Source organism: Polyodon spathula, chromosome 18 (genome assembly GCF_017654505.1).
Source record: "Polyodon spathula isolate WHYD16114869_AA chromosome 18, ASM1765450v1, whole genome shotgun sequence".
In the NCBI taxonomy this organism is placed as follows: Eukaryota; Metazoa; Chordata; class Actinopteri; order Acipenseriformes; family Polyodontidae; genus Polyodon; species Polyodon spathula.
Window position 1 is genome coordinate 12,672,182 of NC_054551.1, and position 17,262 is coordinate 12,689,443.

Consider the following 17,262-nt stretch of genomic DNA (forward strand, 5'->3'; position numbering starts at 1 on the left):
GTGTCAAGAGACTGCTGCATGATTTTGGTTAGCGGTTTGTAAATTACTTCTTTCATTTCTTTGAGACTACTGGGAGGATCTCATCCGGCCCAGGGGATTTGTTTATTTTAAGAGCTCCTAGTCCCTTTAACACTTCTGCCTCAGTTATGCTAAAGTTATTTAAAACTGGATAGGAACTGGATGACATGTGGGGCATGTTGTCAGTATCTTCCTTTGTAAAAACTTGTGAAAAGTAATCATTTAATATATTTGCTATTTTTTTTTTCTTCATCTACGATTTTGCCATTTGTATCTCCTAAAAATTTAATCTCCTCTTTGAATGTTCTCTTGCTGTTGTAATATTGGAAAAACATTTAGGAATTGGCTTTAGCTCCCTTAGCAATGTTCATTTCTATTTCTCTCTTGGCCTTTCTAACTTCCTTTTTGATTTGCGTTTGCAGTTCTGTGTACTCTTTCTTTTTGGTCATTTTTTAATGCTCTATAAAGTGCCTTTTTTTTGCTGAATATTTTTTTTAATTGACCTATTAAACCATTTTGGCAATTTAGTTTTACATTTAGATTTGTCTACTTTAGGGATGTAATTGTTTTGCGCCTCTAGTACTACATTTTTGAAGAACAACCATCCTTCTTCTGTGGGTGTTTTCTCTATTTTACTCCAATCTACTTCTGTTAGTCTCTGTTTCATACCTTCATAGTTTGCTTTTCTAAAATTGTAAACCTTAGCTTTAGTTATTACTTTTGGGGTTTTAAAAAACACTTCAAATGAAACCATGTTGTGGTCTGAGTTTGCCAGTGGTTCTCTGACCTCTGTTTTAGTTATTCTATCTTCGTTATTTGAAAAGACTAAATCTAGGCATGCCTCCCCTCTAGTCAGTGCCTTGACAAATTGTGTTAGGAAGCAGTCATTTGTCATTTCCACCATTTCTATTTCATCCTTCGTGCTACCCACCGGGTTTTCCCATTTTATTTGGGGGAAGTTGAAATCCCCCATTAGTATGGCTTCTCCTTTGCAACACGCATTTCTAATGTCATTGTATAACAGATTATTTTGCTCACCGTCTGAATCCGGCGGTCTATAGCATGCTCCTATTATTATGCCCTTTGAATTTTTGTCCGTTATTCTAACCCATATTGATTCAGCTTTATTTTCTTTGTCCAGGTTTAACACCTGGGCTTCAAGACTGTTTCTTATGTATAGCGCTACCCCTCCTCCTCTTCTGTCCTGCCTGTCTTTCCTATACAGTGTATACCCACAAATATTATATTCGTCCCCATCACTCTCAGACAGCCAAGTTTCTGTAACACCTATCACATCATAGTTACCTGTTAGTGCAGTAGCTTCAAGTTCTAGAATTTTGTTTCTGATACTTCTAGCATTTAGATAAATACATTTAATGGTTGTCTTACCTGAGTTGTTGTTCTTGTTTTGATGCGGTCTCCCTTCTGTTTTTTTGTTGATTTCTCCCCCCTTCCTTTCTAGTTTAAATGCTTCTAAACCTGCTCAAGGATCTTTTCTCCAAGTAGACTGGTTCCCTTGTTATTTAAGGGCAGTCCGTCCCGTCTATACAGATAGTCCTCGTTGTAGAATGTGGTCCAATGATCAAGATAGGTGAAGCCTTCCCGTGTGCACCACATCTTCAGCCATGCGTTTTGATTAATTATTTCCAGCTGTCCATATTGTCCTTTTCAAGGTGCCGGTAGTATACCAGAAAATACCACAGTTTTGGTTTTCTCTTAATTTCCTTCCTAGCTCTCTGAATTTGTTTTGCAGGGATTTTGGTCTGTCTCTTCCAATGTTGTTTGTACCGATGTGGACGACTACTACCGGGTCGTCTCCTGTTCGTTGTAGGAGCTTGTTCACGTTCTCAGTGATGTGCTTGACCGAGGCTCCCGGAAGGCAGCACACTGTTGTAGTAAGGGGGTCCAAACTGCGAATTGAACTTGCTGTGTTTCTCAATATGGAGTCCCCAACAATCATGACCTCCCTTCTTTTTGCTGTCTGGTCACCACTGTCAATAGGGTCAATATGTTGTATGTAGTGTGTTAATGTTGGTGTTTTATGTATTAAATACAAGGGATATAAATATGGGTTACAAGCACAAGTGTTTAAAATGTATATTTGTATTTAGGCATGAGGATTGCACAGCACTTCACTTGCAGGTAAAATGTAATATGTGAGCACGGGAAATTACACTTAATTCACGTGCATTTGTACCGAGGCTCCAATTGAATGATTGATTAGCAATCGAGTCTCGGTACAGCTGCATAAAAGCAGCATGGTTTCACTCCCTCCAGGTTTATTTGTTTGGGAAGTGGAGAAGGGGTGAGAGAGAGGAGAGTTAATTTAAAAATATAAGCAATTACTACAGCGTGCTGGCTAAAGACCAGCATGTTACTTGTTTGTGGGGTTCGTCCCGGTCCGTTTTGCGTTTTGTCTATCTGTTTGTTTGGCCAACGCGTCCTTTATTTTCAGTTGTGTGTTTTGTTTAAATCTTTTGTTTGTTTGTTATTTAATAAAACACTGGACGTCGTAGCCTCTCAGGTTCACCGCCATTACCTGTTTTGGTTTCTGTGTTCTTCCGGGTCTGACGTCACCACTACAGTCATTCTGGTCACAAACCCACAAAAAGATCTGACTAAATTCAATATGTAACATGTGCAAAAATGCAGAAAATCAGACAGGAGGCAAATACATTTTCATGGCACTGTGTATATATATATATATATATATATATATATATATATATATATATATATATATATATATATATATATATATATATGCCTATAGAAAGTCTACACCCCCTTAAACTTTTTTCACATTTTGTTGTGTCAGTGCCTCAGAGTTTCATGAATTTAAATGAGGATTTTTTTTTTACCACTTCTTTTCACACCATACTCCACACTTTTAAGGGGAAAAACAATTTTAGTGAGAAAAAAAATTATATATTAAAAATACAAAACTGAAAGATCATAATTGGATAAGTCTCCACCCCCTGAGTTAATACTTGCTGGAAGCACCTTTGGCAGCAGTTACAGCTATGAGTCTGTTGGGATCGTTCTCTACCAACTTTGGTCATTCTTCTTTACAAAAATGTTCAAGCTCTGTCAAGTTCCTTGGTGAGCGTTGATGGACAGCAATCTTCAAGTCATGCCACAAATTTTTGATTGGATTTAGGTCAGGACTCTGACCGGGCCACTCAAGGACATTTACCTTTTTGTTCCTTAGCCACTCCAGTGTAGCTTTGGCTGTGTGCTTTGGGCCACTGTTATGCTGAAAGGTGAACTTCCGTCCCAGTTTCAGCTTTCAGCAGAGGGCAGCAAGTTTTCCTCAAGGACTTCTCTGTACTTAGCTCCATTCATTTTCCCTTCTATCCTGACAAGTGCCCCAGTCCCTGCCGATAAGAAACATTCCCAGAACATGATGCTGACACCACCATACTTCACAGTAGGGATGGTGTTCTTTGGGTGATGCGCTGTGTTGGGTTTGCGCCAAACAACGCTTTCCGTTTAGGCCAAAAAGTTCAATTTTAGTTTCATCAGACCACAAAACTCTTTGCCACATGGCTACAGAATTTTCTGAGAGTTTTTTTGCAGGATTCAAGGTGGGTTTTCTTGAGTAGTGGCTTCCTTTTTGCCATCCTACCTTACAGACCAGATTTGTGGAGTACTTGGGATATTGTTGTCACATGCACACTTTGACCAGTCTTGGCCATAAAAGCCTGTAGCTGTTGCAAAGTTGCCATTGGCCTCTTGGTAGCCTCTCTGATCAGTCTCATTCTTGCTCGGTCATCCAGTTTGGAGGGACAGCCTGATCTAGGCCGGGTCTTGGTGGTGAAATACACCGTCCGCTTCTTAATAATTGTCTTGACCGTACTCCAAGGGATATTCAAGTCCTTTGATATTTTTTTATACACATCCCCTGATCTGTACCCTTCAAGAACTTTGTCGGAGTTCTTCTGAAAGCACCTTGGTGCTCATGGTTAATTCTTTGCTTTGAAATGCACTACCCAGCAGAGGGAACCTACAGGAACTGCTGAATTTATCCGGAAATCATAGAAATCACTACAATTTAACACCACTTAATTTGGTATGTTATTCTGAAGGCAATTGGTTACATCTGAGCTCATTTGGGATTGCTATTACAAAGGGGATGGACACTTATCCAACCAAGCTATTTCAGTTTTTATTTTTAATTAATTTTCTACAAATTTCTAGAATATTTTTTACACTTGGAAGTTGTGGGGTAGGATGTGTAGATAAATGAAGAAAAACTATTTTAATGCATTTTAATTCTAGGCTATAAGGCAACAAAAGGTGAAAATGTTGAAAGACTTTCTATAGGCAGTGTGTGTGTGTGTGTGTGTGTGTGTGTATATATATATATATATATATATATATATATATACACATACATACAGTAGTCTTGGCACCGATAACAATCCGTTCACAGCATACATAGTACTGTTTTGTAAAAAAAAAAAAAAAAGTAATTGCGAGAGTGTCTTGAGGGACACTGATTGGTTTATTAAATCTTTCCAGAACCGCGTCATATCATTGAATTATTTTGTATTCTGATTTCCACAAGTGGCATGTAAACAAACTGCAAAATGCACCGCTTTTTCTCTTGCTACACAAAGTTGGAAATTGTTTGAGCTCTTGAAAAAAAGCATGAATCAGTCAAGTCGCATAGCATTTTGGTGTTTCCCGTTCTGGTGACAGCCTCAGTTTTGCCTCTGCCATTGTGATATCCCAAAACACACTTTTTAAGTTTTTTGACCATGTTGATTTGCTTCAGTTTTATTAACATTAGTTTGTCTGTTACTTTATTATTATAGTTTATTAACATACACTTGCCTAATGTTTTGCTTTTACTTATTCAGTTAATTTCATATGTTGATGCACATACATCATGACAACTTTACATTCGATGGATACATTTAATTTTAGTGTAACATAGGGGCTGTCTAGCATAATGTACTGAAGAACTGATAGGTTAACCAGCTTTACACAGTTTGCATTCACAAATACATGCAGGCTGCTTTCCCCCTTAAATTTACCTGGACACCTGCAGAATTCATTATTTTCAAACATTTTCACTCGAGAGACATTTCTTGAGTAACATTAAGGCATCAGTGCTTCATAAGTGAAACAAGATGAAATGAGAAGCTAAGTCAATAAGGTTGGTGCCTAGCTCACGAAACATTTCGAAATTGGCCATGATATACATTAATAAATCAGTAGACAGGTGTGGATACTCAGACCATTTAAATAACAGTATACACATAGTACAATTTTAAAGTTACATTAAAACCCACTAAGATAAGAATGCCATTTTATAAAAGTACGTTTTTAGTCTTGACTTGAAAAGACTGACCTGGTTCAGATAAGTACTTTTTTTGCATTTTACACTTAGTTTATGCATTGTTAAATTAAAGCTGTAATTGTTTTTCTAATTACGCTTATATTGCACACTATAGCCTGTTGCTTGTTATGTCCCGCTGCGGCCTTGGGCCCCGAGGTAGCTCTTTCCCATGGATCCAGAAACATAAATCGGCTGACTCTGTTCTCTCCCCCCCAGGCTGCATAGCTCCGGCTGGAGTTATTTTAGTTCTCATTTTGGCGTTTAGCTAAAATATGAGACATTATATATTATTTATGTCATTGTTATATTATTGTGTTTTGTTGAGAGATGTTTCTCTTGTGTTTTTCTGTTTTTTACAGAGACTATGTGCAGGCCTGTCTGCAACGTGATGCTACAGCATACATGCAGCAAGAGCAGCTGCTGGGGTAAGCAGCACTACGCAGAACCAAGATACTTGCTTCTGTTGTGGTTGCCTGCAATCTCTTCCACTGTTTGGGTGACAGCTTTAGCATCTCCATTACCATGGCTGCTAGTACCATTCTAACAAGCACGCTTACCTCAGTCTCATTTGTGGTACTGACTGAGTAGTTTTGCCAGGGGATTTTACAGGTGGGCATCCCTGTACCTTTCCACCAGTGATGACTGCGAACCGGTGGACTCGTACTATACTGATACCAAGGTCACTGACCCACTCTGTTCCCGACCTGGTACCGATCAGGGACTGAGGTTACCGCAACGGTACAGACCCAGTGCTATAGTCACCGCACTGGAACAGTCCCGGTACCAACCCGGTTCTGACACTGTGCTAAAATCACCAAACCAACCTGGTTCCAACCCGATTTCTACCTGATCCTACACGGCCCGCTACCAAATGGTGCTCAGGTTACTGGTCCGGTACCAAACTGGTCCCACTCAGGCACTGGCTAACCACAGCTTCTGCGATTTTAGCACACCTTTCTCCAAGCGCACGCTTGAGAAAGGTTCAACCTGCAGCTCTACAGAGCCTCTCTGCATCTCTTACTCCTGCTAAGCTCTCTTCCCCATCACCCTCTGTTAGAGGTGGCTGCGTCCTCACCCCATGGCTCTGTGCCAAGGGAGACTGGATAACGCACTCTGGAAAGTAGCCCAGGCAGAAAACTGTCCTCACAGTCCTCCTCATCCTCCTCTGCTTTTCCTTCTCCTCCTCCCACGAGGAAGAAGAAGAGTTGCCGTTCCAAGCGATAGGCACTCAGAGCAAATGGAAATGCTCTGGACAGCTCTGGAAGACTGAGCGAAGACTGGCCTCAGGAGGACACACTGTCAGAGTAGGATGGTGAACAGTTCCTGCCTGAGGGTGTGGAGTCTGATAGCACATCCCCTGCAGTGAAGCTGTTCCTGTTGGCTGAGCTTCTACCGCTGATCACGAAGGCCAGTGCAATATTACAAATGCCCTAGCCTACAGAGGCCAAAACAAGGCAATCGATTTTTGATGATGAGCCTACCACCTCTCCCATGTCCCCCACAGTTCACCTGGATTTTCTTTTTTAAATCCAGTTTTCCTTGGATCATCCAGCAACAGCTCCTTTCCCAGTCAATGGACGCCCTATATATGGTGCATGATGAGGAAGCTGGGCCTGGTCCAATTTCCGCCGGTTGAAGCTTTTATTGCTGCCTTGGTCCAGACGCCTAATTTCGCTCTCCTGTCCAAGGATAGTTGTCCTAACAAGCAGTGCCGAGTCTCTAAGATGATCCTTAAGCAAGCCTTTTCAGCCAATGCGTTCACTGCAAGGCTAGGCAACTGTAACCTACCAGTGGTGTTTGCTGAGGTCCCTTTCCGTGAACCACAGGTCCTCACCACAATAGTTGGATGAGCTGCGCCTGATTAACAAGAGCTTGCTCCTTATGTCCAAGCTCAACGGACAGGCTGTAGGTAGGAACCTGACTGCACTGTTAGATGCATGTAGGAAGCTATGGCTTTCCCAGGCACGCATGCCTGACGGAGACAAAGCACCGCTGTTAGACACCCTGATTACACCAGGGCATACATTTGGTGCTGCGGTGGACGAGATGCTGCAGCACTCTCACCGCAGGCGGGAGTCCACGAAGGAGCCAGTGTTTAAACCAGCGGCAAACTGTCTCTCTAGGCACCGCTACCCTGCGTGGAGGCCACAGGCCAAGCCACAGGCTGAGCAGCAGCACTTAAACTTTGCTGCCACAGGCCCAGGCCCATCTGGAGTATTGGTGTCATGGACCTCTTCATGCTTACTACCGTTCAAACCGGTTAAGTCGCTGCAGTTCAAGCATAGTCCTTCTTTTCAGGGTGTGACTACAACATCAGTCATGGACCCGCAAAACGCCAATGTGGTGTCTCAGGAGGTAGCAGCTGTGATGCAAAAAACAAACTATTCACATAATAGACCACCTCCAGTGGGAGGAGCAGTTCTACTCCAAGGACTTCCTAGTGCCAAGAGGGATAGTGGACTGATCCTCAACCTCAGACAAGCCAACCTGTATCTAAGCCAAAGGAGGTTCAAAATGTTGACAATGCACCAGCTGTTGCAGCCAGTCAGGCTAGATGACTGGTCGTCTCAAAGACATCTGTTTCCTTATCACCATAAGACCAGTGCACAGGAAGTACCTGTGGTTCACTTTTCAGGGTACAGCGTACGAGTTCCGTATCTTGCATTTGGCCTCTCCCTAGCAAGTGCGTGGAAGCTTTCTTGGCCCCATTGAGACTTAAAAGGCATCAGAATGCTCAATCATCTGGACAACTGGCTCATTTGTGCCCAGTCTCCAGCACAGGCAGAGACCCACATGGAACTTAACACTGGCCACCTTCAATGGTTAGGCCTTATGGTGAATCACGCGAAGAGCGAGCTCACCCCTTCCCAGACAGCCTCCTATTTAGGAGTGAGCTTGGACGCCAGGATCATGCTGTCTACTCTGTCGGACAGCAGGGTGCAGCCTGCTTAGAGCCCTTTCAGCTCAGCAGAACGCTAAAGGTAGTGACGTTCCAGAAACTTCTGGGCCTGATGGCAGCAGCAGGTATGACCAGGCCATGGTGCTCCTAGTAGCCCCTTATTGGCCCAGTAGACTCTGGTTCTCAACCCTGATGCAGCTCCTGAGTGACCAGCCACGAAGACTTCTGAAGCGCCGCGACCTGCTCAGTCAGGCACGGGGGACCTTATGGAATCCCGAACCATTGAGCTTGCAGCTCTGGATCTGGCTCTTGAACGGCTGCATTTGCGCTGTCTTCAGCTTTCTAATAGGGTCATTGACACCCTGCAGAATGCTAGAGTATCGTCCACGCATTTCCAGTACGGGTAGAAGTGGAGTGTTTTTCAGACATGTGGTGTCTTCGGCTTGTCATGTCAAAATTGACTCGTTCTCCCCAGGAGCTCACTTCCAGGCTGGACAATTTTTGAATGTGGCTCAGCAGCTTTATTCGCCTATGAAGGACACTGTTCCATGCTGGCGGCTAAACGTGGTGCTTAATGCAGTCATGAAGCCTCCATTTGAGCCCACGCACTCAGCTGAGCTGAAATTTCTATTGCTTAAAGCGGCTTTCTTGCTCGCTATCACCTCTGCAAAGTGGATAAATGAGATACAGGCATTCTCGATAGCGAAAGCCTGCTTAATAATTTACAGAGGTCAGGACAAAGGTTACGCTTCATACCAATCCTGCTATTTTCCCAAAGACAATCCCGACATTCCATGTCAACCAGTCTGTGGAATTGGAGGCTTTCCATCCACCTCCTTTCCAGTCTGACAGAGAGCGGCCGCTCCATACGCTCTGCCCAGTGTGGGGCCCTGGCATACTACATTGACAGGATGACTGGAGGCAGTCCAAACTCATTTTTGACTGCTATGGGGCAAAGTCCCATGGTCAAGCCCTGTCTAAGCAGCGCCTGTCCAAGTAGATAGCAGACCAACTTGAGCTGGCCAACTTGCCCCCTCTAAAAAAGCTCACTGCCCATTCCACCAAAGACATGGCAACTTCGTGGGCTTTATTCCAGGGTGCATCTGTCAGAGACATTTGTATTGCAGCAGTGTGGGCTACTCCCTATACCTTTACTGGGTTCTGCAGGCTGAATGTCGTGGATCCTCATAACCATGTTTTTGGAACTAGAGTGTTAAGGGCGGCTTCCTAGTCGACTCTTACAGCACAAACATAGAGGTGAGTTTTTCCCTTTATTTTTTCACCCTAGCTGCTTGTTTCTGGGGTTCCATATGATAACGAACAAGACAGCCTCTCAGCTTAGCCTTGTAGCATTGCAGTCATTCTGCAATGTTTCCCTTGCGATGGCTTTGGTACACTCACCCATATAGTAATGGCTACAGCACTATCCCTCAAAATTCAGAGCTCAATCAAGGTCAGCTCTGAGCTGAGAGTGTCATCAACTATCATTACATGTACCTATTTGAAAAAAAGCAAGATTATAAAAAATATTACTGTGCGGCGCATACAGAATGATGAACACCATCTTTTAAAGAAACTGCCCAGAAAATCGTTTAACTGGAAACAGTTTAAAGAACATGGAGTTTTGACTAGATCTGCACACCCTTTATGCTTTGGTGGTATGACTGTGATGCCATTAAATCAGCAAGAAAATTACAAAATAATAACTATGAATAAATACACTTTATATAAAAACACATTGAAATACAGTTTATATAAAAATATATTGAAATACACTTTATATAAAAACGTTAACCTATTGAAAGTCTGAAGGAATCTGTGAAGGCCGTGGCTGCCCATTAGGAAGGGATTTTAAAAGCCTAATTGCTTCCTAATTCTGACAACCTCTTTGTGGATTGCATAGTGTAACCAGTACACACATCCTTGAAATCCAATATTTGCAAACCATCGGTGCAATAGGTGTTTAGGCTTTTACAGTTTGAAAGAGGGTTTAAAACAAACTGACTTGAGATCTGTGTGGTCTATTACACCGTGCTGGTGACCTGGTCTGCTCGCTGTTAGCGGTCTGATTTGTATATAATAATTGTAATACGTTAGTGCAGGCTTTTTCCATAAATATTATTTCTAAATGTAAACCTAATAGTAAAAAAAATCTTACCACCAGTACAGCAGAATGTGTGTTTATTTTAGACCTAATTTATCATTTGTCTATCTTTGCTATTCTTGTGATTCTGTCCTTGAAAAGTTCTGTTATGAACGAATACGAATATAGTCATTGTACAGAATACATTTCAAGTAGTGTTTCGAATATTCCAATATTTTTCCAGCACTAGTAAAAAGTAGCCAAAACATTTATGCAACAAATTAGTCATAGTCATCCATAACTATTAAACATTCAACGGTGCTAGATTTAAAAATACTAAAAGAAACATCATAAATTCAATGACAAATGTTTCGACTAGATATCTTTTTCAATGGTCTTCAAATGCTACTTGATTGTAAAATATTCATATCTGCAAGCAGATCAGTCCTACACTGTGTTGTTGTTTTATACAGTGGTATTTGTGTAGTAGTTATTTCCTGTTCTAAATTCTTACAGTTTGGCATGCAACCTATAAGCTGGCCTCTCTGCACTTTGACAGTATAATAGAATGAGGAAGCAAAACATTTCTAGATTAGCAGTGGCACCACCCTGGGCATACATCGCTATCACAAGGAACCTCCTGAGAATATAACGTGATTCATTGTTAATTAGCAGGATTGATGTTCCCTCGAAGAAGACATTCTGACACTGAAGCTCCTGTTGTATTTAGTCTGGTTTATCTTCCAGCAGAAAAACAATTTCCATATGTACAAGAGTCCGTTCAAATCCATGTGCAGGATTGGCACTCTCACATAAACCTTGGACCGTGCGCCAAAGCCTGCAAAGCGTTATCTCGAATTCCAACATTTCTGCAGGCCACACCTGCCTTCTGATTTAGAAGTGTTTATGATTCAAGTGCTGTGTAAGTGGTTTAGTGTTATTAAAATGCAGAACTTAATTTATAGGGATAGTTAATTATTAATTACAGATTGTTTTACTACCTTTGACACTTGTAAACATAATTGAATGCAAAGCTTACCACCTTAATCCCGTGGTAACTCCCCTCCCCCAGTAAATTAAACAGGTAATGTAAATTTAAACAGTTTGCACACTTTGGCTGACCACTGCATTAGCTGAGATTAAACCTTCTGTTAGAATTTTTGTTTGTTTGAAGTGTGGATTGGGAGAGACAGTATTCTTGGTCTCTTCTTTTTCCCTATGCTGTGTCTGTGCCTTTTCTTACTTCTCCATCCACACTTTCTCATTGTCTCCTCAAATTCTGTCTCACTCACTGTCATCATAGCATTTGGGGAAATATGGCACTCACTTTGAAAATGTGTAGTTTTCTAGGTAAATCTAGGGTTAAAACTCAGGGATGGCTGAATAGTTGCTTGCTTGTATTCTTTGTGAATGCAAACCAAGTAAAGTTAAGTTGGTTAAGTTAACCTGTATCAGTACTTCAGTTCAGTATGCTTAAAAGACAACTCAGTGTTACACTACTGGATGGAAAGTTCTGGATTTTCTTGGTGTAAATTAGTATTTTCACATGCTTTTGTGAGACAGATTTTGTTGAAAATTGTTAAATACTGACCTATAGCTTTTGAAAACGCAGGAATGTTTCTGTAAAAATCTGCTTCTAAACAGCATTACTTCCAGCTGCTCCTTATCTGAGAAACCATGTTCATTTACAATCATGCAATGAATACAATGGGCCCTGTTTCAAAGCAGAAAGACTGATTTTCCTGAGCTGAACTGTTGTAAAGGTATAAAACCAGTGAGGAACATCTTGCATTCAGGAAGGGGTCGTTCACAGCCAAGTATTGTTCGCAGTGGTTACTTGCTAATTTTAAACAGTAAAAATGAGTTATTTCTTTTTAATAAAATCCACTTCAGAATATGGTCCTGTAAGTCAGCTGGGGAATGGGAAGTGTTAGCTTTATACTTACCGTGAATAGAATCTTGAAAGCGTAACTTTTCTGGGACTTTTCCTGGCCTGTACCTTCTTGGCATGTCTGAGAAGAGGAAATCTGTGCTGCTATTGGCGGTGGTCCACAGTGCTTGAAAGCTAATCTGCTATTGGCAGTGGTCCACAGTGTTTGAAAGCTGAGATGCTATTGGCAGCGGTCCACAGTGTTTGAAAGCTGAGATGCTATTGGCAGCGGTCCACAGTGCTTGAAAGCTGAGCTGCTATTGGTTGCGGTCCACAGTGCCTGGCACAAATACCACTGGGTTTGCAGCCCTGGCTCTGGACTCAGCTCCACTCCATTGTTTTTCCACAGAAGCTGACAATTAGATACCAGCCCAAGGGCACGTAATTAAAATGCCACTCATTTAAATCTGACTGTGAAGTAATCCCAGCTAAACAAACTGCAATATACTGAAGCAGGTTCAATTTAAGTCATGATTGTGAAATAATCCCAGTTAAACAAATTGTAATACAGTGGCACAGGAGCCACTTTTATATGTCCGTAAAGATTTAAGAAGACCAGGGACATTTTTAACACATGAATTAGAAAAATGACAAATCTAGTACAACTTCTTTTACCGGTGCCTGCAAAACTTACCTTGTACAAGTACTGTATACTATAGTCATTTATGTAGTTGGTTTGTAAAACAATAATATTTATAATAAACAGGTTTAATGTTTTGCACTTTATTTGCTTGAATTGTACCAAAATGTAAAGAAAATGTATAATACCAGCAAGGAGTAATGCTGATTCCGGTAGATAGATAAAATATCATCCTTTCTTGAATAAGTTATTATTGTTGTTTTTTTTTTTTTTCCTTTTTGGAGAAAAATGGGTGCAGAAAAGTATTTAAAAACACATAAATGCACATAACACTTTGGGATGTGTTTTGTGAAGCAATTAAACTTTTTGTATTTTTAACACTAGAAGCCCTGTGGCAGTCATTTTGGTGATTTTTGGGTAAAATGTAATTTTCTCCAATCGTGTAACACATATGGGGCTGGGCGTTCATGTACCTTTCTGTCCGTTTGTATTAAATATTTTCACAAAGCATGAAACGCGGGAGTGCAGAAATAAAGGAGACATATTACATTATACCTAAAAGCCCCGGGAGCAGTCACATTGACGACCACACAGAAAACAATTTGATTATACAGAACTGTATTCTGTTTTATTATTTTTATTTACCAGTTCGCCTTGTATTTAGCTGTAATCAGATTAGTCTCTACTCTCTGCCTGAGTGAATGACTGACAGTCTGTTGTTTTCAATCAGCCTTTTGAAGGCTGGCTGCCCTGCTTTGGTCAGTCAGTTAGTATCGGGACTAGTTAAAATAAATACAGAGTTGATGTTTTGGATAGATGGCACTGAAGTATTCTGTGAAAGCTGGTTCCCGACGGTCGTCTGTTCAGGTGTTTTACAATGTATTGGATCTAGCAGCCATCAACTCCTGGGTACTTTACAAAGAATGCACAGAGAATAATTTATAAAGGAGAAAATATATTTTACAGTTAGCACAGGAACGTCGCAAGAAGCATTTGGAATAGACGGAGAGAGAGAGATTATTTTATCTCTTTCACACTAAAATGTATTCTTTATTCTTACCAGTGCACAGATTCATAATGAAAATAAACTATAAAATGCAGACATTTTTATTTGTCTTAACTATCAGAATACTGGACTTCAAACTCAACATGGAAATGATACATTGCCAAATGAAATCGCATTGTTTCAATTCAGAAACTGCATGTGGTTAATTGATTCTTCTAGGTTATTAACCAGGCTTGTACACCCTGTTATGAACTTACACTCAGTATATAAAGAAATACTCATGTCTTATTACAATTTCTTTTCTCTTTCTTTAGGGCACCGCTTCTGTTCTGCAGCGCAGATCTGATAATGAAGAATATGTGGAAGTTGGAAGACTTGGTCCATCAGACTACTTTGGTCAGTTGATGTTTCAATATGATGTGTTACTGCTAAAGCATTTAATTCTAACTCTTAAACTCCTGAATTGAGAGTTAAGTTAATGCAAAAAAGTTTGGAATCGGGTGGCTCCCCTGGTAAAGGCACGGCCGCGTGGTGTGCAGGGTGAGTCAGGGGTGAGGATCTGGTGCTCCCACTGGGTTAGAGAACCAAAACCGTCAGGGACTGTTTCTCTTGGTGTTCTCAAGAGGCTGGTAGCTCACTTTGCAGCTCCTGGGTGTAAAGAGGCAATTGGGTTGATGGTAGAGAGGACACCCACTGACCTTCAGTTGAGCTGTTGTGGGGAATTGCAGTGTGAGGAAGCATAACTGGGCATTCTAAATTGAGGATCCAGGTATTTTGAGGTATCTTCTATTTGAGATTGAGGTATTTTCTATTTTTTCTTCTTAGGTGAAATAGCTCTGCTGCTGAACCGACCAAGAGCTGCCACAGTAGTGGCTCGTGGGCCTCTGAAATGTGTGAAGCTGGATCGGCCCCGCTTTGAACGTGTGCTGGGGCCCTGCTCTGAAATCCTCAAGAGAAACATTCAGAGATACAACAGCTTTATTTCACTTACCGTTTAAAACCAATTATGATTTGCTGCCTTTTTCTTATCTTGTGCACTTACATTTGATATGTGCTGTTGCGTAGCTTTCTGAAAACGATTTGTGCATTGTATGTGCTATTCACTATGTACGTATTTAAGCAAACAAAAGTTCCATAAAAACAGTTTGCACATAAAGAATAAAATAAAATGTCCGTACAAACAGTTGTAGTTTTTGGTTCGGTGACAGGTTACAGTTTATTAGTGCTTGTCTTGTTATTAAATGTTCAGCGGTTGCATAATTCTAGGTCACAGTGTTACCAGTCCCATTTTAAACTACTGTTCTTTTTATTTATTAATTTATCATAGTACTGATAATGTGGTTGTATCTTTTGGTATTTGTAATTCCAGTTGGTTTGTAGGGATAGTTTGCATTTAATGCATTTAAAAAAAAAGGATCAATTACCAATTCATTCAAGCAATTAAAGGTCTCTCAAGTGAAGTTCGAACATTGGGATCCTGTGCATTCATATATTTAAACCTGCATTGACTTTGTTTGGAGTTAGACGTTGTCATTTGTAAAAGCTGCAGTAACTATAAGATTCATCACTAGATCCCAAAGTGATAAACTGAGGTAAGGATGTTAGGATTGGAACTCTGTTATGAACATGAAAACATGCATTCTCAAGAGCACATTATAGTAACCAAAACATTTGCACTAAAACTACGCTGGTGGCATTTTTCATTTTCCACAATTTTAATGGCATATTCCCTGACAAAAATAGTTTTTTAAAGAAAAAAAAAAAAGTTAGCTGTTTAGAGCTACTACAGTATAGGATTGTAAAATATTTAAAACAAGAGTACTATCATTTCAGGAACTGCACAATTACTTTTTATTCACTGTTTCATATTGCATATCTCTATCATTCATTACCACCCCCCCAAAGCAAATAAAAATATACCAACAGATTTTCACTTTTTGTCTTGGTGGTTCATGGGAAAAGCTTTGGCAGTGGTACTCTTTTCCTAAAGCTGCATCCACACTGGACACTGCGGTCAAATGGAATTATCCACGCCAGCAGCGAGCAACACGAGCGACGAAGCTCTAAAGAGCAAAGTTTGTATCTCTGGGTCAAGTTTTTAAAGGGGCACGAACCCAGAGGTATGGCCAGCTTGGTCACAATACGCATAAAGCGAAATTTTGTGGACATTCACCAAACAAACAAATATTATCGAGGTCCTACTATTCAGTATTTTTTTATTCTATGTGACACACCTCAACAATACCAAGCTCATATGTAGTTTTGAAAATTTTGAGCCATATTTATAAAGCATTTTCTGTCAAGTACATCGGACTGTTTTAAAAGGAAAAAGGAAATAAAAGTAAATAATAAATCAAGGTAAGTGGTGATCTGCGTATTATTGTAAATAAAATTACAGATAATAATAATAATAATAATAATAATAATAATAATAATAATTAATAATAATAATAATAATGCACTTTAAAATACTTAAAGTTAAACAAAAAGGATCAAAGAAGGAGTTTGTACAGAAACAATTGAGATTTCAGTAAGCTGTATATATGAATGTATTACTACTACTACTGTTACCACAAAGAAAAAAAAAATACTACAATACAACTGTACAATTACTACTAAGAGTCCAACCTTTATTTTACAGTGGAGTTGCTGGCAGTCAGGGTGGTAACCTTTTATCAAAATTAGACCTGTTTGTAAATGGACAGCCCATCATTAGTATGTCCAATAGGAATGCACAGGCAGGGTCATGTATTTATTTCCAGTCTTTTGGATCGTTTCCAAGTCATGTCTGGTGTGGATTGACATTCTGCGACTTCGCTCACATCCAGTGTAGATGCAGCTTAACTCTACTCTCTGCATTTATCTTGGTTTAAACTTTACCACCTGTACCTAGATAGAATAAACATGTCTTATCATTTTTTATAAGGAACTGTTCTATTTGTAGACATAAAGAATAAGTTCTGGGGCGAGTAGATCTTGTTTACCTTTTTTTGGTTAAATCTAGGAAAAAATACACAATTTACATTAAATCCAGGAAAAAAATGCCTGTTAAAATATTAATGTTATTTTTACACTTGGCTCCCCATACATGGAAATCGCCATTTCGGCTCTGTTCACTGCAGCTTCACTGACACTCCACTTCAAACAGAATTATTCCGGTTCTGCAAGTTCTAGAGTGATCGTCAACGGCTCATTTGAAAGGTAAGAACTTGGACTAATTAGCTGTCATTTATGTATTTTTTTTAATATTATATTGTTTTTTAAATAAAAAAAGTTTATTTTTACAGAACTGCCCCTTTCATAACTTGCTTCTCTTTACTGACTCTCCGTGCCCCACACTGCACCACTGGACTAGATCTTGTTTATGGATGGCCTTGGGACAGCTGATCTTGTTCATGG

At 40.2% G+C, this 17,262-nt stretch overlaps 1 protein-coding gene across 3 annotated transcripts in view; it reads left to right on the plus strand.

The window, feature by feature from the left end:
- The window catches only part of LOC121330810 (cAMP-dependent protein kinase type I-beta regulatory subunit), a 190,071-nt gene extending 174,281 nt beyond the window's left edge, over nt 1–15,790 (plus strand). For all 3 annotated transcript variants that reach the window (XM_041277619.1, XM_041277620.1, XM_041277621.1), the window contains 2 exons: nt 14,178–14,259; nt 14,689–15,790. In XM_041277619.1, coding sequence (XP_041133553.1) covers nt 14,178–14,259; nt 14,689–14,861 — 255 coding nt within the window. In that variant the 3' untranslated portion in view covers nt 14,862–15,790. The remainder of the gene's footprint in view (nt 1–14,177; nt 14,260–14,688) is intronic.
- Nucleotides 15,791–17,262: the final 1,472 nt, after the last annotated feature.